This window comes from Ambystoma mexicanum, chromosome 11, assembly GCF_040938575.1.
Source record: "Ambystoma mexicanum isolate Mex_15411 chromosome 11, UKY_AmexF1_1, whole genome shotgun sequence".
NCBI lineage: Eukaryota > Metazoa > Chordata > Amphibia > Caudata > Ambystomatidae > Ambystoma > Ambystoma mexicanum.
Genome location: NC_090934.1, coordinates 763,612,487 through 763,634,245, shown reverse-complemented (window position 1 = coordinate 763,634,245; position 21,759 = coordinate 763,612,487). Strand labels below are relative to the sequence as shown.

At 46.5% G+C, this 21,759-nt stretch overlaps 1 protein-coding gene across 1 annotated transcript in view; it reads left to right on the top strand.

Moving 5' to 3' along the window:
* SWAP70 (switching B cell complex subunit SWAP70) overlaps positions 1–21,759 on the top strand; it is a 774,099-nt gene that overhangs the window by 539,028 nt on the left and 213,312 nt on the right. The window contains exon 5 of the mRNA XM_069623664.1: positions 10,806–10,952. Within this exon, the coding sequence (XP_069479765.1) occupies positions 10,806–10,952 (147 nt within the window). The remainder of the gene's footprint in view (positions 1–10,805; positions 10,953–21,759) is intronic.

Here is a 21,759-nt window from a genome sequence, read left to right as displayed (position 1 = left end):
AGGCCAGATATTTTGCAGCTCGGAGAGCGTCAGCATGGGAATAGGGTCCAGCCTCTATCCATCTTAAAAATGGGCCGACAACCACTATCATGTAGCGGTATCCTTGACATACTTGGATCATGTCGACATGGAGATGCAGGAATGGGCCTTCGGGTCTAGGTTTGGCTCCTCTCACAACTCTGTGTATGCCCAGCAGTGAACTGCTGGCATGTCAATTACTGATAACATATGCCACATGCTCGTTTAAGTTAGGACAGAACCATGATTCTCCAATGCGTGCTGCAATGACCTCTTTCCCTGTGTGCGTTGGATGATGCAACTGTGTCAGGGGTGTAATCAATAACGCAAGTGGCATGACCACCATTCCAGTGTTGTTTTGCCACCATAGGTCGTCTGTGGGGGACATTGAAGACCCTCTCTTTACCCAGAGTTCCTTTTCATTCTTGGATGCAGCTCCCTGTAGTTCCATGATTTGTGTTTCTAGTAGGTAGTTGTACCCTTCCTTCAACACCATTTGCATTACTCCTCCTGTGGCCTGTGCGCTCTCCTTCAATTCCCACAATTGTCCAAAATATGACGCACATTTTGCCTCATAATCTGCTGCTTTGTTCTCTATTGATATTGCATCTTCCCCTTTAGTGTGTACCTGGTACTTTACCATTGCTAGCTCCTGCGGGTATGTTATCACTTCAATTAGTTCTCCTAATAGTAGGGCGTGTTGTACTGGAGTTCCATCAACTCTCCTGTACCCTCTCCTGAGCCATCTGGCCAACCCTGCATGTACTGTTGAGGTCACATAGGCACTGTCGGAGTATATTGTCACTTTCTTTCCTACCCTGTGTTGCAGAGCCAATATAAGGGACACCAGTTCCAGCTGCTTGTGCTGAATAATGAGGTGGTAACCTGGCACTCACCACTACCTCACTTGTCCAGTCCTCCTTCAATCTCACTACAGCAGACCCTGTTCTCCTGATCCCATCACTTTGATCAATAGTTAAAGACCCATCAACGTAGAGCACCTCTCCCCTCTCAAGTGCATCCTCCTCCACCTTGCATGTCTCAGTGAATTACTCTGTTTTTGGTACAGTCATGAGCCCAATCTCCTGGCTGATAGATGTCTGCCATGTATAATGCTGGGTTTACAGTCTTGCATCTTACTATCCTCAATTCTGCTTTTGATAATATTATCGCATAACCTGATGCCCTTTGTGTTGTCAATGTGCTCTTTGGGTTGTGCAGTATTGCAAACAGGGCGTGTTCCTCTTAAAGGGTGGTTGTGCACCCCATTATTATTGTTGATGCCCGCTCCACTGCGAAAACTGCTTCAGCCAATGATTCTTCACATGTATAGTGTCCTTTCATTACCGGGTCAAGCTGTCCACTGTAGTAAGCAGTTGGCTTATGGCCCATGCTTGTTTTTTGTGTCAGTACTGCCCTCATAACCACACCATTGGTGTGTGAAAACATGAAGAATTTCCTTTTGTAGTCTGGGGTCCCTAACACTGAAGCCTTGCATATTGCTTCCTTTAGCTCATTAAATGCTTCAGTTATCTCTTGTGTCCGGACCAGTATTTTAGCCCCTCTCTGAGCCTTTTTGAGCGCAGTTAGCAGTGGCCTGATATATATGCTGTAATCAAAAACCCATGCTCTGAAATAGTTGCACAATCCTAGGAGTTGTTGCATTTCCCTCACTGTTTTAGCTTGTGTTGTGGATTGTCTGTGCTCTCTTTGGGGCAATGTGCCTGCCGTCCTTCGCTATCAGCTGTCCAATGTACAGTACTTCCTTTTGACAGTACTGGAGTTTGTCCTCATCTACCTTGTACCCCTTGTCTGCTAGTACTGTGAGCAGGTGTACTAAGTCTGTCCTGCATTCTTCTTCTATTCCTGCTACATAGTAGGATATGATCTACGTACTGTAGTACTGTGCTTTCTGTGGTGATGTTGCCAAAGTCCATCTGAATCACCCTGTTAAATATAAATGGTGACTCGCAGTACGCCTGGGGCAGCCTAGTGTGTTTCCACTTCTGGTACATAAAGATGGTCAAATCTTGTGAGTCTGTGCGTAGTGGCACTGAGAAGAAAGTGTTCTTCAGATCAATCACGATGAATTAGGTGGCTTCCGCTGGTTGGTGGGTACACTGCTACAGAGTACTGTGCCTCTACGATGTGGTTAAGGGGGCATAAATCTTCTATAAAAAAGTGCCATGACCCCCGGTTGCCTTGCGTACAGGGTACACCACAGTGTTGCATGGAGATTCTGATGGTACCAGGATGCCTCTCTCAATGAGGGCATTGATTGTTGCATAAGTGCCCTCATCTGACTCTTTTGTCAGGGGGTATTACTTCACCTTTGGCTGTATAACTCCAGGTTTCAATTTAATCTTCACTCTCCCTATGCTTTCTATGCACCCTACATTTTAGGAACTCATGGTGCATAAACTGTCAGTACTTTTGCCAAATTCTCTTTCCAAAATGGCAGCAGCGCTCCCAGTGCCATTGCCATTTTCTGTACAACCTCTCTATAGGTAATCTGTAACCAGAACCCCACACTCATTTCCAACATCTCTGTCTCCACTCTTTCTTCCGAAAACAACTCCTCATCTGTTACTGTGGTCAGTCTTCATCTTTCTGTTACTGCAATTATTGCCCTCCATGCTCTCCCTTGGTCATCGGTTGTGTGTACTGCAACCCAATCCTCTCTTGCCACAACTGCCTCGATGTCTATAGGCACAAGTGTTCCCTCTTTCTCCTCTCGTGGTGTCTCTGGTCTGAACAGGTACTCACCTGGCATCCTCCATACTTTCCCTGCTATTCCTGGCATCCAGGCAAGTGCCACACCTGTCCTGGAACATCTCTGGGTCTGATGGCATCCCACTCTGTACCATGTTCCTACAATATGCTTGGACAATCTGTCTTGCTGTTAGCATGTGTATTCCTGGTGTAGAACATACTATGCCCTTGTCTGTGAACAAGATAGTCATGTTCAGTCTGCTCATTATGTCGCATCCCAGTATGTTTACAGGTGCTTGTCGGGAATAGAGCAAGGGCAAAGATAAGGCGTGATCTCCTATAGATAAGGAGATGTTATCAGTAAAAGGAACCACTTCTCGAGCCCGAGAGAATCCTTGAGTGTTCATGGCATTTCCTGACAACGTAAATGTTCCTTCCCGATTAGATGACCTAGTCGCCCTAGTGTCAATGAGAAAGGAAAACATTTTGTCACCTATCGCCACCCTTATGTGAGGTTCCTCTGCAGGATTAGGTGTGACCGACAGGATGGGACACAACAAGTTCATCTATGGGCTGTCCTATTGGGGAAACTTAGATAACCCGTTCCTTATGAAAGGGTTGTTCCCAACCATGGTGACCCCTTCCAACCTTCTTACTGGTACCGTTGCCACTGTGTCCATGGGTTCTGGGGAGTGGCGGTCCTGTATTTGCGCTAACTGTTGTGCTGCTTGCAAATATTGGGGTACTGTTGCTGTCATTTGTGGTGCTGTCATTTGGGGTGCTGTCGTCTGGGGGGGTTGTCATTGGTGCAGCCTGAGGCTGGGTCTGTACTGGATGTGGTACCTGTTGTTTGGTGTTCTGCTTTTGTCCTTGTTGCTGTGCGTCTTCGGCATAATGATCTTCCGTTCCTCCTTGGTAGCCCTTCTGCCCCCAATCTCCCCACCCTTGTTGCACCCCCCTAGTGATGCATGCTCTGGAAATATGTCCTAGTTGCCCACAGGTCCAGCATTAGGGTGGTTTCCTCCTCTGCCCTGGGAACCCTCCTGTAAAGTCTCCTGGTCCCTGGGGCATCTGTTGGTTGTACCCCTGTAATCCCCCTGAGTTTTGATGGGACTGGGGCCCGAAGTCACGCCCTTTTTAGAATCCTCCCCTCCTGCGATAACCCTGTTGGCATCCACCCCTACCAATGTACCCTCCTCCCATGGGCGGGGCTTATTGTTGCATGGGGTGGTATGGTAGCTGTGGTTGGTATTGTGGCTGTGGTACTGGTGCTTGTGTCTGTTGTGTGGGGCTTGCTTTTACCGCCCCTTCCAGTTCATATTTTGACAATTTCTTTTGAACTTACTTTGCCTCATCTGCCTTCCTCTCTTCTGCCTTTTGTTTAGCTTTCTCCTGTCACAACCTGCAATGATGCACTATGGTCGGCAGTATTTCTGGCAGCCCTTCGCTTCCATCCCCACCAGTTTCTTCAAACTTTTCTGCACAGGTTCTGGTAACCCCTGCACCAATATGTTATACAAGATTGCTATTGTCTTGTCCCATGGCTCTCGAGTTTCAAGACGCCAAAGCTCTTGAATCTCTTGAATATAATTAACGCGATCTTCATTGTCACCCATTTTGCGTGACATAATAGCCCCTATGGCTGTCTTGTCCGGGTATTGGGTCCTCAATGCTTGCCATACTGCTGCTCTGCAATTTGCAAATAGTGACCCGTCATGGGCAGTGCTTTGGATAGTCACCCCTCGGAACCACGCCCTCTTCCAAATGTCATCAGCTGTGTCACACAATATTGATACCAGCAGCCGCTTGACGTCTCCCACTGCTAGCCTGTGTCCCGCTGTCAACTTTTCCATCTTGTATATCCATTTCTCAGCTCCTGCACTTAACGAGGGTAGTCTGTATTTGACATTTTCCTTGCCTGTGTATTTCCATGGTACGTACTGAGGTTGTGCCCCGCCCCTCTACAATAGGGGCATCTGTGAATATGCTTCCCTCTCTTCTGGCTTTTTTCTGTATTGTCTAATTTGAATGGGTCCCCCGTTTGTCCTCCATGTCTGTACATATATCTGTCGGTTTTAGCCTGAGTATTTGTTTTGTTTAGTCATATGCTCTAGACAGTCGCCCTCTGGAGTGGGCCAGCACTGTCTCCTCCCTCCTGCGCCTCGGGAGATCCCTTAATCTGTTGACATATCTGTGTAGGTCACCCGTCAGTTGCCTGGTGTGTGTGTTGTCCGCAATCTGATCCTTCTGTCCTCTGACCCTCGGGCCTACACTCTCATGATGTCCCTTCTCCCTTCCTCGTGAGATAGTTTGCTGTGCCCCCCTCTCTCGTCATGACTGTGCTTGTCTTGATCGTCAAACCCTTCGTCGATGTTGCTCAGAACCCTTCTGAAAAATTAAACTTTCACCTGATTGGACTGGACTCATGCTCTACATTGAGATCGATGTCTGTGAATTTACATTTGTTCTCCCCCTCCCGTGTCCCCAGGCATGCAGTGCCCCTTTCTGCCAAACATTTCCTACATAAATCTCTGCTGTTTGTTTCGCTTCGCCTTTCCTCATCCCGTCTAACTCTAGTGCAATCTGTTCACTCATCACCCTTATTGCTTGCGCATGCTCATCTTCCCGTGTTCGTTCCCTTGCCAGTCTCTCTAACTATAACTTCCTCAGCCTTCTCTCCTCATACTTGTGTTTCCTACACTAATATTTTCCTCCTCCATTCTGCCATCTCTGCCTCCTTCTCGTCTTTCCACTTCTTCTCCCACTATTCGCTCTCCTCTTTCTGTTCCCTTTCTATCTTCTCCTTTCACTCCCTTTCCATTAACTCCAACTCCTTCTCCCTTTTCTGCTCCTGCTCTTCCTGTTCCAATTTCTCTTCCCTTCTCTGTTCCCTGTCCTCATGTTCTAGCCTCGCTCGTTTGTCCCTTTGTTGTTGCTCCTCCTCCGCTACCTGTGCTTCCCGGTCACGCCTTCCCTGTTCCATTTTCAAAGCATCTATTGCTTTTGTTGCCCCTTCGGCTACCCCTGTTGTCTTACCCTTTAATTTTAGGAGTATCTGTGCGGCTATCCACTCCTCTGCCCCTATTCCCTCGAATTCTGTTTTTGCACATCGCAGCCCCTCCTCACTTGAGTCCGTACTGCTGGCGGCATGCCCTGTACCTTGCTGTTGTCTTTGGTATATTGTGGTGGTTTAAATGTTGGGTTCGAATACCCCTTTGCAGCCCTTAGTTCCCTCAACGGATATATTCCCTGTTCATCATCTGCATAATTGGATATTCCACTAGGCAGGGCTGTAGGAGGTGCGGAAGGGTCAGAATCCTCCGCTTTTGCCTCCTGCTTGTTCATCATCCATACCCGTTCTCCCATCCCCTCTTGGAACATATGCCAAAGCTCGAATATAGCCATGCGGTTTGCTAGTTTCTTCCCCTTGTATGTGCTCTGTAAGTGTGTCAGTAGTGATTGGAGCACATCCTTGGAAAAACTGCAGTTAGGCAGCCATGGGTTCAGGCTTTTCCCCTCAGTGTCTTTTGACCACTGTATACTATATTTGACAATCTTGTTCTCATATGGTGGCAGGGTTTTGCACAGATGTATTGGTGTTACTCCCCCCACCATCCCCTGGTACATCGGATACATTAGGATTTTTACCTGACTTCTATTTGAGGGTTTCGATTATCTGCTGTCAATGGAGGAAAGTTACATTGCAATGGTTATCAACTTCAATTGCTACAAGCTCCAGTGGCTTTGCATCTTAGACAGCGTACTCCACGTACAGCTCCTCGTTCACTAGCTCTCCGGTTCTCCGGCACACAACCTCAATCCTGTGCATGCACCTTGCACGCACCGCCACTCGTTTACCTCTCTACCAATACCAGGTCCACAATGCTACCTCCTCACTGTCACAACACCCATCCTATGCACCGACCTATGGATGATGTTACCAAGCTAAAGTTCGAACAGGTAGGTAGTCAAGTTGTGCACACAGAGAATAATGACCTGTTGCTCCAATCCCACAGAAAACCCCACAAGACCCCCCAAAAACCCCACAAAACCCAACAGCTGTCTTCCCGCCTCTCCATTATTTCTTGTGACTAACTGCACCCGTTGCATTGCCTAACATGTGAAACGACTCTCTCCAGGAGACTTAACCAGATAGTGCACCTTCCGCAATCTAGGATGGCTCCAGCTAACCGTCACGGGGATACCGACATCTATGCTTCAAGCTAAAATGCCCAATTCATAGGAATACTTTATTTACAGACTCCTATAGTCCAAGTCTGTCAAGTCTATAGTCCTGGTTTACCACCGGAACCTTTTACCTCGAAGACCGAATGTTCCCTAGACAAAGAAAAGGGACTTCTACCTCGCTCCCGTCCCTACTCAACATTCATCTGCTACCAATACTCTCTATATACTATACAATAATACCCTCCACATCCCGCACATATAATACCCACCCTCACACCTTCCTTTGCTATTTGCCTGGACCAATACTTACGTTCGGTGCTTGTTGATGCTGCTCGGCAGCTGGCCCCTCCCGTCAACCGCTCGCCTTGCCCTTCTGGTCTACCTTGGACTCTTCACCAATCGCGGGCGGTATGATTTCCAAACTGCTCCCGACGACCTTTCCCCGGTTAGTGCTTTTCCGGCTTTCTTGCAATTCCTGTGAAGGTCACACTGACTTTCAGGTCCGGCGGCGAAGGAGGCAGCTTCTGGCCGGGCCGACATCACAAACCATCGCCTCTGTTACCAACTTGTTTGGGAGAACTCCCAGGCAAGTCGGGCGGTTTGCTAGAAGTTCGTGGACATTGAACTCACGGAAGGCCTTACTCCTTCCCAATCCCAAAAGGAACACAAGTTCAGACAAGTAGCAAGTTGAACTGAGGTTTATTACAGCCAACAAACAAATGGGGATCAAATGCACAGAGGCAAATCCAGGCACAGCTCGAGGAACTCTGGCTCGCATGCCAGTTTTGATAGAATATTACATCATTCCCAGCTCAGACTGCACCTGTTCATGGTGCAATGTGCAACTATGTGACTGCGATGTAACCGTGTGTAGACAATTATTGCTGTGAGAGTGCTCCTTTGACAGCGCATAACTGTAGCTCGAGTGTAACAATTTTGTTGCACCATTGTCTGGTCCTTGAGATGGTTGCTTCTTCCCAGCTGCGAATTCTTGGCCCACTATCAGCTTGGCTGGGTCACGTGTCTAGAGACCGTGTTTGTGAGCTCTGGAGTTCTGAATTATTCTGCATTAAGAAGGATTATGCTTCTCTACTGCCAGTGTTACTTCGGTGCAGGGTAAAGAATGTCACTTTGCAACTGTCCAACCTTGGCATTGGCCTTGTTCCCCATGCTGTAGTTCTGCTTGCACAGTACTCAGCGTGGCTTCAGGTTTTCTGAGACGGTTGTGGCCTACTTTGATTTCCTAAGCCATAGTCTGGTTTCTCCTGTATGTGCCTTCCATATAGCATCCATAGATTAGTGTGTTATGGCTTTGTCAGGTCCCTTGAGTGCTCCTCAAAACCTGAAAAAATTGTCCAGAGTGCAAATTTATTTACCACAAAGGTGTATCAAAATGTATTTGACATGATACAAAAATTCATAAAAGTCAATGAATCACATGCTTTTACACACTTCATTATTGTGTAACATGGCAGGACAGCAAGGATATACATAAAATTGACTAAAAAAGCAACCACAATATACATTCATAGTGCAGCATTCAAATCATACTCAACAGTCATTGTCATTCATACAAAAACAACTAAAAAACTGAATTTTCTTTGGGGTATAAACAAAAAGAAAGAAGGGTTAAACAAATTCTCCCCGCAGGCAATCTAATTATTTTTATATTTGTATAGTCAGCAATAGAACTGATTGAATGAAACAATCTATCGCAAAGGTGGATCTGAGGAAAGAATGAAGATCACATCCCTTTGAGGAACTCAACCGGTTTCGACGTAGAATGTAGATTTAACGTCTTCATCAGGAGAAAAGATGTAACCACACTGTAAAACAAGAGCATAACTACATGAATGTGCAACAATGCCCTGCCCAAAACCAAACTCAAAATCATAAATCTCCACACCACATGCACACTGTACAGTTATAAAACCTAAAATTGAAATATTAAACACACAATGGTCGTCTATAAACCCAATAATAAACGTCCACATTCCACAGAGTTAAGACCCAGAGCAAGGGTTTAGTGAGACCTAGAAAAAGTCGTACTGAGTGTTTAGGACAGAAGGGCACCACCATGACAGAGATGAATTTGATGGAAAGTGAATATAATAAGAAAGTGGGAGAGAACATATATAAATATATACATGTAGTGCCAGCAGTCCTGGACAACATTATGAGCGCATAGGGATGCGCAAAGGCTAACCTTATGTGTGGGAGCTGTCGTAGCCAATGTAGAATTGAGCTGGGAAGACTACTATCAGTGGCCCCTACCTAACCCAGGAAAATGGAATCCTTGAGTGCTCCTGCCATTCCATAGGGTTATTTGCATGTAAGCATCTGCAAGCATGTGCAGGTGATATTCTTGCTTCTGGCGGTTTCGGCGTTGTTGCGATAAACTGGTGGCAAAATAATAAACGTGCAGATAGTATGTGCATGTCACTGTCTCTATCTCATAGAACATCTCATAGAACTGTACGCATGTGTTCTATGTACATTTGGTTGTGTGGGTGTCCCGAATGTGCGGATGGCACGTGTGCCTAATGTCGGATGCTGCTAGGTCATGTGGTCTTTAACGACTTGAGGCATGGATACTCAGCGCTTTAGTCGATTCTGTCCATTTGGCTGTCACTGGTGCCGTCTTGTGCGTCTTCATCCACTCGGGGTAATGTTCGCACTGCTCCTGGGTTGTAGGTTCCACTGAGGGGGTATTTCTCATGGTACTTGTCCATCGTGGGTGCAGCGAGGGTTGGTCCGAGCTCGTACGATCGGCAGCCATATTGTCTTTGGTTCTTCTTTCGGTTGGGGTGTCTTCCGGGACGGGGGGTATAGTTCAACCTCCCCTCTTTAACTGGTTGGTATTTACCTTGACCATGAAGAATTTCCCTTGTTTATTCCACTGGTCACATGATGTCCAGTGACTATATGGCCTTGTAAAGCATCCAGATTTAGTCAAAACCATATTAAACCAATTAAAAGGATTACCTACCTGGTTTTGTTTTGTGTATATTTCCTGGCATGTGTAATGATGATACCATGTTACCCCTCCTTCCTATAATGTGTTTCTATGTCTGTATTTATGTAGTGGGTCCTAGATACTACACACCTAGAAAGGGAGCAGCTGAGCAATTGGTGGGCTGCAGTGAATAAAGACCCAGAATATGGGGAGAGGTGGGAGTTGGTGAACACCACAGACTCGTGGTGCAGAGAAGAGACCTTGGTTATTTCCATCGCCCGCTCTTGTTAAGAGCGATTTTGCAGCATCTTTTTTAAATTGCAGAGTAGTGATGTAATGTGGTCTTATTTAGCACAACCTCTGCCATTTTGGCAGCCTCTTAGCACATCAGGCATGTCCAACATTGACTAAATCCAGACTGGCTGAGTAGTAACATGTCGTAGGCATGGATGATAAAAGGTGAGTGCTCAGAAAGCCCATGTGAAATGATCCACTTTAATGTGCCCTCCCCCCAAAGCACCCGGTGAGAACCTATGAGTGTCTGTCAATGGCAGAGATCTTACTGAGAAGACTGGTCTTATCCTTCTACCAAATAATACAGCCCAGGTGGTTTTTCAGGATGTCCACAATGAATGACCAATATCTGCATGTATAGATTTTCTGTGATCATTAAAACAATAATAAATTAATTCTGAAAATCCTGCTGCAACTTACTATAAGGTGTTTTAACAAGTCCATTTCTACTACTTACAAACCTCAGTGGAGCCGGGGACATGTTGGCTGTGTTTCCATAAATTAGGTCTTACTGGGCCCGAGACATGTGACCAACGAAGGGAGCTATGCAAGCAGCACCTCTACTAACAAGTGAGGAGCATAAAATAACTGCGCCTGAAATGATTGCAACTCACAGCTGCCATTTGTTTTCTGACAGGGCTACATGTGGAAAAAGGGACACAAAAGGAAAAACTGGACTGAGCGCTGGTTTGTGCTGAAACCCTACATTATGTCATACTATGGAAGTGAAGACCTAAGGGACAAAAAGGGAGAAATCTTCCTCGACGAGAACTGTTTTGTAGAGGTAAAATGCACAGTCTCCACATTTTGTGTATTATAGGGCTGACTAATTTGTCAATATAACAAAACAATGTTGTCATACAGTGAACAAAATCGTACTTCAATTTGTTGTTGCTACCTATCTGCGTTGTGTTACGGCAATCCTTCCAATCTGGCATATGGACATTGAAATAAGTTTGACATAACACATGAGTGCTGCACCTGTAGGGACCAGGCTTCCAGTGCTACTGTGGAGTTCGGAGCCAATGGGAATCACTCTGATGCAGGAATGCCTGTGCATCACGGTACATAAAGTGCGCCATGTAAACAGAAACAACACTTTTTAGTATCAAGTAGCTTAATGACAAGGGGGCTTAGGGCTTGATTCATGAAAGTGTTTTATCATGGTGCAATCCCATAGGAAAACGTTCTGTGAATCAGGGCTTTTATGTCAAGTGATGTTACATCGTTACTGTTAATGGGTGCTGCCTCTCAACGCCTCAATGTGGGAGGGAAATGCCACGTGACTGGAGGATGGCATCCTATCACAGAGGAGGTTCGGGGTGCATAAGGCAGAAAGGTAAATGGCAAAGAAGGAGCACCAAGTTGTCTGGTACTAAAGAGCAGGAATAGCCACTAGAACAACTATGCAGGTACGTGTATGTGCAGAATTGGAGACAAGCAGGCAGGGGTCAAGTCCTAAACATTAAAGTGGGGGGGCCTCAACAAAGGCAACATGATGTTGCCAGACATTCACATATCAAGGTGAAATATGCACATTTAATTAAATTGGCTTTGCATAATCATCCAAATTGCACAGGACGAATGTCATTTGCCTTTCATAAAATCAACACACACACAAAACCAAGAGAGGATATTTTCTTCTAATAGTGTTTTTGAAAATGTTAAAAGGTGTGCATGTTTTAAACTCCAAGAACCAATACAAATGTTTTCCCTGGAACTTGAGTACAGAAATGGGACATTTCACCTTAGTTATTTTTCTGTTTCTCATTTTAGCTGGGGGAACTGAGTCCACCCTCTCGTGTACCCTCGACTTGAGCTCTGCAAGCGGGGATGGTCAGAAGAAGTGGAAGGCAGGTGTGGTGTCGGTGGACTGGGCACACGGGATGCACGCAGATAGACTTTACCATGGAGATAGGAAATACAAGTCCACAAACGGAGACAGGCAGAGAGCAGGTGTTAGTGGAATCAGAAGGAGGGCTGCAATAGCACAAGGGATTTGGGATCCAGGGACATGTTGTCTTTCTAAAAATGCTTTTCTGATGAAACGTGTCTTGAGTTTATGGGGTTGCTAAATAAAAGCCAGAGCATGTATATTTCACTGCAGGACATTTTGAGAGTGTGCACGAGCAGAGACCGAGTGGTTGACCTTGTGCGCCTGCTCTTCAACATGAACTGTTGTCCTTGTGGCGCGGCAGGACTATGTTTATGGGTGATTATCAAGCTCGTTGCGTGCCAAATTGCAGTAAGGAAATACTTGTGCTTCCCCTCATCTTGGAAACGACCTATTCTACCCAGATAACCCATAATCCTTGACCTCACTCGAGGCAGTGTCTATTGGGCTTTAGGATCTATGTTGGAGGCTGTCATGTTTGAAAAAAAGTGGGGTAAAACTTGGGCTCTGACGTAAAGTTATATGATTGTGAGACTAGGGTTTACACAAACTGGAATGCGGGCAGGCAGTAAAGGTTTCCTCCACTGAAGGGGATCTTCTGAAAGAATTTCTGTGACAGAGTGATAACCTGGTAGGGGCTGGATAGGGAGAGCTTTTTCATTTGTATGAAAGTAAATTCTGTCTCTGAAACGGAGGTCTGCTAATCCAAAACCCCTTTCATATATTCTCCATGCCAAAATGATAATGCTCGCATGTGCCTTTGGTGAGAAAGCCTCCCGGTGCCCACAGCTCCAGCCCTGCAGTGTGTGACAAGGCCGGTAACCTAGCCTTAACAAAGGGGAATGGGGACTCCTCTCACCTGGGGTTGGGAGGCCCACCAGGGAGCCATCCAGAGCCAGTCCTACTCCTCAAGTGGATGGTGGCAGTTTAGAGAGCCCCAATTCCTGTCCCATCCCTGTGCTAGAATGTATCTGTGCAGACCACTGATATCTCCAGCATTGCCTCCAAGATCAGAAACTTGCCAGTGTGTTTGTATTGCTTTCAGAACTTGACTATCACAAGCAGAAGATAGAGCAGAACAATCGCCAGACTGCTGCTGAGAGCTGCCACACAGAGTGAGAAAGCTGCACATCAGAGATGCCATCAGATCCCAGGGTACTCGGAGGCAAGGAGACAGAGAGAGAGTCGCTCAGCCAGACCACCACCGAAAACTGCAGTGCATCAAGACCGGGAGTGAGAGAAAAAACAGTGAGGCTGCCACCAGAAGCTGTGGTGCACTGCAGCAGGCAGAGAGACAGCTGCATATGGAAGCCACTCCTGTACACAGATGAACCCAGGAACTTGCAGAGCTGCTGAGAAATCACAGTGAGGCTGTGCAACTAGACAGAGGCAGCCTTGACCACCAGGGACCTAAAGGGGAGCAATACCCACCCTCCCTCAAATATTTTATTGTGGGACCGGGTGGAACCGAACAGGAACTCTTGCCTTCTTGAGCACCCATCTGTGTTATGTGTTCCTGTATGGAAAGAGTGGGTGGGCTTTGCCGCTTTGCCAACTATTTAAGATGTTGCACTTTACACACACATACCCCTAGTGTAAAAGTCACGGTTAGATTAGTTGGGAAAGGGAACCAATCGTAGACAATGGAAGGATATAAAAACCAGTAACAGTAAGCATGAAGTGAGGGTGATTGGGTTGAGGTTGGAAGTGGAGGTGGAGGAGGACCAAGAGACCGGCCAGCAGCAGGCAGATAGGAGCGGCAGGCGCTGGAGGCGATTTGTGGAGCAAGTAATGTATTAGCTAGATTGTGGAAGTGGTACTGCAGTGTAAGTGTGCCTGTTTGTTTGGCAAATGTTTAGAAGAGTACTGTAAGGAGTGATTGGGAAGCAAATTAATACTGGGAGCAAGGCGGGTGACTGAGCAGCATTTAGTGTGGAGGAAGGAGCAGTGGTGTGTAATGGTGATCAGTAGTGTGGAGGCGGGAGTAGTCGTTTTAGAAGGAATAATAACATCAAAGGATGAAGGCAAAACCTAGGCGGAATTAAACATCAAAGGGCTTGAAGGCTGGTTAGAGGAGTGAGGTGGAGGCACCAAACAATAAGAATAGAAAGCAAGAGGTCAGAGAGGGTGTGAAAGAAAAGGCCTGAATCAAACGCAGTAGTTACCAGGCACCATCCGAACTCCCATTAGAACACTAACCACTGGATAGTGTAGGTAGAGTTAGGAAGTCCCTAAGGGAGTCTAGTGAAAATGCATTAGATCTTTAGGCCCTCACCACTAGAAGTCATTGGAATTAAACAGTAGTGGTCACTCTCCTGTACTCACTGATCTTGGTTAGGTTAGAGGTTCAACAACAGACGAGACAGATGGGGACGGCCATAGGTCCCCCCAAATCTTTTACTGGTTCTGACTCTCAGAGTGATTCTGCAACTAATCTTATTTGGATTGGACATTGAATCACAGAGATCTTTTTTTAATAATAACATTTTTGATTTAGAAATTCCCACAAGGGAATTGTCTTCAATTTATAAATGAAAAAGATGCTGACTTCAGCCTACAGATGTCACTGTTGATGCATCTCTTGTACATTCTCATTTTTTAGATGGAAGTATAGCAAGTCAAGGTTTCTTTTTCTTTTGTTTATGGATGTCATTACGCTCCCTTTCGTGACCTGAATTAATGGGTTTAATGAGGGGGTCTCTGCTTGATATATGTTATAGGTCTTCTTTGAAGACCTAAAACATATATCAAGCAGAGACCCCCTCATTGCAGATGGTCAAGCTCCCAGGCCTGACCATCTGGCAGTGTCTTTATTTGTATAATTGCAGAACCAGTTTAAACTTGTGAATTGAATAGTGCTGTGTGGCTGTTACGATCACCTGGTTTCTGTGGGGAAGTTGGGGCACGGTTGGAGCCCTCCCTGGACTTGGCTCCCTTGGATTGGCTCTCTCCCCCAGCTGCTGCAATGTCAATGGCTCCAGATGCTGGTACTGCCCCTGAGAGAAGATGAGAGGCAATGAGAATGGCATGATGGTGTTGTGATTCCCCTCGAACCTTTCGTGCCAGAATGAAGTGAGCAAGCGTTTGCCATGCAAGCCCACCTGTTTTTTCGTAGTGATGGGCTTTCCGTGTCCTGCTTCTGGTAGCAGGGGCACTTTGGGTGGACCTAGTTGCTTCACTGGCCCATAGAAGTGGCGACCCAGACCGGCTGTGACCAACCACTTAGAAGGTGAGTGTTCTTTCTTGGCAATGATTACTGTTCGTATTCTTATTATAATGTCTTTTGCCGTGATTATAGTTTGTAATTCTTACAATGTCTCTTCTCTCCTCCATAGGTGTGCCCGGAGTCGCAGTGTTTGGAGCGAGTCCAGTGATTCCCCAGAGATTGATGAAGCCTTAGAATTAGATGCTAAGTTGGCTGTCAGGGTAGAACACTAGGCTCTGGTATGGAGCAGCCGAGGATTAGTTATTTATGCGACTTCTAACCTGTTGTGTGCTTTTCTCTTGCAGGCGAAGTCTGGCGACGTCGAGAGGAGGACGACTGTTCGGAGGCCAGTCTGCGGCTGCAGGATGGAGGTTCTGCGAAGATGAAGAATGGAAGATAAGCTCCCGCGTAGCTGGACGTCTGGAACAGGTGAGAAAGTGCTCCAACTCCGATGACTATGAGAATTAGGTAAGATGTGATGTGCTGCAGACTATTGAGTGCAGGAGACAGGTAAGGTGCGCATACGGCAGTGGTATAGCTGGAGTCAGGTAAGGTGCGTGTTCAGCGATGGTGTAGCTGGAGTCAGGTAAGATGCGGCTTCAGCGATGGAGTAGCCGCAGTCAGGTAAGATCCGCCTTCAGCGATGGAGTAGATGGAGTCTGGAAGATGCGCAACGAGATGATGGGCAGGAAAACAAGGTAAGGATGGCGGTAAGCGTTATGCTGCAGAAGGCAGACTAATGCGAAGTGCCACTATGTGGGCGGGTTGGCCTTAAATAGGCTGGCCCCGGCCCCTCCCTTTGGACCCGCCTTGTGGCTCCACCTTGCCACTCCCAGAGGTTCTTGCACGTGCTCCCCAATTATCTTCTATGGCTACGCCCGGCCCTGCTGCATGTGCCTTAGGCACAAAGTGTGCAAAGCACACTTATGAGCCTGGTCCAAAGGCGCCAGGACTGGGTCCATTTGGACGCTGTAGGTGATAAAGACATGGGCCCTTGCCCAGTGGCCATGACAACACTCCCCCCTCAAGGCCCCTCTCACCGGCGTTCTTCCCTCTGGTCCTGGTTTGGCAGGGTTATTACGGTGGAACTGTCTGATTATTCGAGGTGCATGGACAAATTCAACAGGTTCCCATGTGCGATCTTGAGGTCCATAACCCTCCCAGTCGATTAAGTAGTACGGTTTTGATCGTACAATCTTACAGTCCAGAATGTCTTTAACCTCGTAATCAGGTGGTTTTTTAATCCTAGTCTCCGGCTTCACAGGTTTTAGGAGGGAAACGTGGAATACTGGGTGGATCCGCATATTGGTGGGTAGATCTAATTTTACAGCTGCAGGATTGATGATGGCCTTGATGGGGTAAGTTCTGAGATATCTTGGACAGAAGACCCGAGGTCCTTTTAATTGTATATTCCTGGATGCCAACCATACTTTATAGCCAATTTGGTAATGCAGAGCTTCCCTTCTGTGCCTGTCAGCAAACTTTTTCTGTTGTTCCTTGGCTTTGATTAGGTTCTTGGTTGCTTCCTTAAGAGTTTGGGTAATGGTGTTATGTAGAGAAGTGATCGCCGGCATTTCTAGTTCATCAATCGGATCAAAGGAGGACATCCGAGGATGGCGACTATTCAAGGTATAGAATGAGGTTTGTCCAGTACTAGTGAGGATGGAGTTATTGTAGGCAAATTCAGTCAACCAGAGAATGTTTTTCCAAGATCCTTCCGTCTGCTGCAGCATGCATCTCAGGTACTGCTCTAGCGTCTGATTGGTCCTTTACGTTTGACCATCAGTTTGGGGATGGTGACTTGTGGATAGGCTAAGATCGATTTGCGCTATCTTACAACAACTCCTCCAAAAGGCTGAGACAAACTGAGTTCCCCAATCTGAAATCAGTACCGAGGGGAAGCCATGTAGTTTGATTATTTGTTCTAAGAATACAGTAGCCAGAGCTCCAGCAGTAGAAAGCCCCTTTAGTGGAATAAAATGTGCCATTTTGGAGAATAAATCTACCACGACTAGAATTGTGTTGAAGCCATCACAGGGTGGAAAATCTGTAATGAAGTCCATGGATAGCGTATGCCATGGTGATGGTGGTATAGCCAACGGATGCAATAATCCTGCGGGGCTTGACTTTTGAGATTATTGTTGCACGTGAACACTGCAGGTTGCAATAAACTGGACCGTGTCCTTTCTCCAGGTTGGCCACCAATAGTTATTCTGGATTTTGGCCAGTGTTTTAGTAATTCCGGGATGTCCCTCCACTAATGACTCATAGTAATTTGCTGTCATTTTGTTTTGTATTTCCTTGTCTTTAATGTATAGTCTTCCCTGAAAATAGGGTAAATTATCCTTGATGGAGTGCTGGTCCCCTTTGTTCAACCATTCTTGTTGGGCTGTTTGGTACATTTGAGACTGGAGGTCGACCTTCAAGTCTTCCCAGCAGGCGGTTACTGTGATCTGGTTCTGAATTTGCCCTTCAGGAATGATGGGTACTGGTTCTGATGGTATAAATGCATCCTTGTCCTCTCCCATTCGTGACAGAGCGTCTGCTTTTCCGTTACGTACTCCTGGTCTGTATGTAATAACAAAATCGTACTCTGCGAAGAAAAGAGCCCAACGAAGCTGACGTGAAGATTGGGCCTTGGCAGTTTTTAAATACTGCAGATTACGGTGGTCTGTAATAACTGTGACGGTATCCCTAGCTCCTAGAAGGTAGTGTCTCCAGGTTTTAAGAGCTCCATTAATTGCTAGTAACTCTTTGTCAGTTATGGTATAGTTAATCTCTGGTGCAGTAAATTTACAAGACCAAAATGCTATGGGGTGTAATTGCCCCGTGTCCGGGTCCTTTTGTGATAAAACTGCCCCCATGGCCATGATGGAGGCATCTGTTTCAACTACATAGGGCAGGTCAGGTCGGGGATGCCAAAGAACGGGTGCTGAGGTGAAGGCCAATTTTAATTCCTGGAAGGCTTTTTCGGCTTCGGGAGACCAGGAAAACTTTGTATTCTTTCTAAGTAAAGAAGTGATAGGATGAAGGATCTGAGAAAATCCCAGGATAAACCGCCTGTAAAAATTGGCAAATCCGAGTACACTCGGCACTCCGTTGGTCGATATTGGGGATGGCCATCGAAGAATAGCTTCCACTTTGCGAGTGTCCATGTGAACCCCTCGTGGGGTAAGCATGAAGCCCAAGAATTCGCCTTCCGTGACATGGAATTTTTTTTCTCCAATTTGGCGAACAGCCGATGCTTAGGAAGCTTTTCCAGAATGGCCCTTACATGGCCCACATGATCTTCCTAGGATGCTGAGTAGATGAGAATGTCGTCGATGTAAACGAGGACACAGACGTCCAACAGTTCGTGAAGTACATCGTTCATGAAGAACTGGAATGTTGCTGGTGTGTTGCATAACCCAAAGGGCATAACCTGAAACTCGAAGAGTCCGTATTTGGTTCGGAATTCTGTCTTCCATTCATCGCCCTTTTTCACTCTTACCAAATGGTAAGCTCCTCGTAGGTTCAGTTTTGTATAGATTTGAGCATTCTTCACCTGATCAAGTAACTCGGGAATGAGTGGTAGAGGTTATCTATTCTTTACGGTAATCTGGTTCATTGCCCTATAATCTATAGAAGTTCTGAGGTCCCCTTCCTTCTTTGGCACGAAGAAGAGAGCTGAGGAGGCTGGAGACTTGGATGGGCGGATGAACCCGTTGGCTAGGTACTGATCTAGGTATGTTCTCAGATGTTGATTCTCTTGCTCAGTTAGAGCATACATTTGACTGTAAGGGATTTGTGCTCCTGGGACCAGGTTGATTTGGTAGTCTTAAGGTCTGTGTGGAGACAGGGTGTTTGCTTGTTCCTTTTGGAACACATCCAAAAAGTCCTGATATTCGAAGGGTAACGAACCAGAAATTCCCATGGTCCAATTGCACCGTCAGATTGATATATTCTGCAAAACACTCACGCGGGTTGACCACTTGAGCTAGCACATCTTTTAACTCACCACGTAGCCCCCGGTAAAAGATGTGGTCCTTTTCTCCTCAGGCCAATTAGTCTGTGTACGAGACGGTTAAATGTGGCAATATAAGTCAACAAATCGTGGCTTCCTTGTCTGAGAGACAATAATTCGTTATCTAAGGCTTGTCCTTGGGTGTGTCTGGCAAACAATTTTTCCAATTCCCGTTGGAATTCCCCAAAATCTCAAAGTATTGGATCATCTTGGGTTACTAATGGTATGGACCAGTCAGCTGCGCTGCCTCCCAAATAAGAAAGTACAAAGGCAACTCTTGTGCTATCGTTAGGGAAAGCCCCAGGTCGACACAAAAAGTGGAGGCGGCACTGGTTCATGAACATGGCATATTTGTTAGGGCGCCGGTGAAACGCTCTGGCGGGGCCAGTGGGACTGCCCCTGGAAGTACCACTTGCACTGGTGGTGATGGTTGTGGCAAAGGAGTTGGTGCAATCGCAGGTAATGGAACCTGTCCTGCGTGTGTCTGGAGCATTACCCTTGCCAAATCATCCGTCCGTTCCTGGGCTACAATAAGGTCTCTCCTCAAGGCATTGATCTCTTGCCTAGAGGCATGCACTTCAGCCTGCAGCTCCCCCAGTAATTGGGCGAACTGGTTGGTTTCAGAAGTGTCCATAACGCCCAGGCAGAGATTCAGAGAGGCTTCGCGTTCTGTTATGCTCACCTGGTCTCAGCAGGGACATTGGGGCACGGTTGGAACCCTCCCTGGACTTGGCTCTTTTGGATCAGCTCTCTCCCCCAGCTGCTGCAAAGTCAACTGCTCTGGATTCTGGTACTGCCCCTGAGAGAAGATGAGAAGCAATGAGAATGACATGATGGTGTCGTGATTCCCCTCAAACCTTTCGTGCCAGAATGAAGTGAGCAAGCGTTTGCCCATGCAAGCTCACCTGTTTTTTCGTAATGATGGGCTCTCCGTCCTGCTTCTGGTAGCAGGGGCGCTTTGGGTGGACCTAGTTGCTTCACTGGCCCGTAGAAGTGGTGACCCAGACCGGCTGTGACCAACCACTTAGAAGGTGAGTGTTCTTGGCAATGATTATTGTTCGTATTCTTATTATAATGTATTTTTCTGTGATTATAGTTCGTAATTCTTACAATGTCTCTTCTCTCCTCTATAAGTGTGCACAGAGTCGCATTGTTTGGAGTGAGTCCAATGATTCCCCAGAGGATGATGAAGCCTTAGAATTAGATGGTAAATTGGCTGTCAGGGTAGAACGCTAGGGTCTGGTATGGCGCAGCTGAGCGTTAGTTATTTATGCAACGTCTAACCTGTTGTGTTCTTTTCTCTTGCAGGTGAAGTCTGGCAACATCAAGCGGAGGACGACTGTTCGGAAGCCAGTCCGCGGCTGCAGGATGGATGTTCCGCGAAGATGAAGAATGGAAGATAAGCTCCCGCGTAGCTGGACGTCCGGAACAGGTGAGAAAGCGCTCCAACTCTGAAGACTATGGGAATCAGGTAAGATGCGATGCGCTGCAGACTATGGAGTGCAGGAGACAGGTAAGGTGCGCGTACAGTGGTGGTATAGCTGGAGTAAGGTAAAATATGCTTTCAGCGATGGAATAGCTGGAGTCTGGAACATGCGCGACGAGATGATGAGCAGGAAAACAAGGTAAGGACGGCGGTAAGCGTTACGCTGCAGAAGGCAGACTAACGTGAAGCGCCAGTAGGTGGGTGGGTTGGCCTTAAATAGGCTGACCCTGGCCCCTCCCTTTGGACCCACCTTATGGCTCCACCTGGCCACTTCCAGAGGTTCTTGCAGGTGCTCCCCAATGATCTTCTATGGCCACGCCCGGCCCTACTGCACGTGCCTTAGGCACAAAGTGTGCAAAGCACTCTTTTTTATGAGCCTGGTGCCAGGACTGGGTCCATTTGGATGCTGTAGGTGATAAAGACATGGGCCCTTGCCCAGTGGCCACGACAGTGGCCTCATATCGTGTGACTGCGTTCCTGAACTAGGGCTTAAGTGTGAGGTACATTTTCAAACAGTTTCAAATTACCCCAAGCTACATTTGAAATATATTTTGACATGTTTCTTTCAGGTTTTAAAGAATCCACAGTGTGATTCCGAGTGAGGTACATGCAATGAAGAATAAAATGATACTTTAAATTATACTTTGTATGACATTTCACGTTATTTTAGTTATTGAAGCCTAAGCAAAATATGATAATTTAAACAAATGACGGATTGGTTATATATTGATGGATTTTCATTCCATACTGGAGATCCAGAAACATAGTGCTGGTGATGGTATCCCAGACATTTATGCTTGTCATGTTCTTCAAAAACATTCTGAGCCTGCTGAATTCCTTTGGGTTGTAAATGCACTCTTTTTGTATTGCACAGTTCTGACTTACTTGTGCATTTTTCTACATGTCCTTAACATTGATCTGGCAATAGTTGAAGAAATGTGCGATTCCCATTCTAGTGTATTGTTTTGTATTGTATTTTATTTATATAATGCAAACCAAGCCC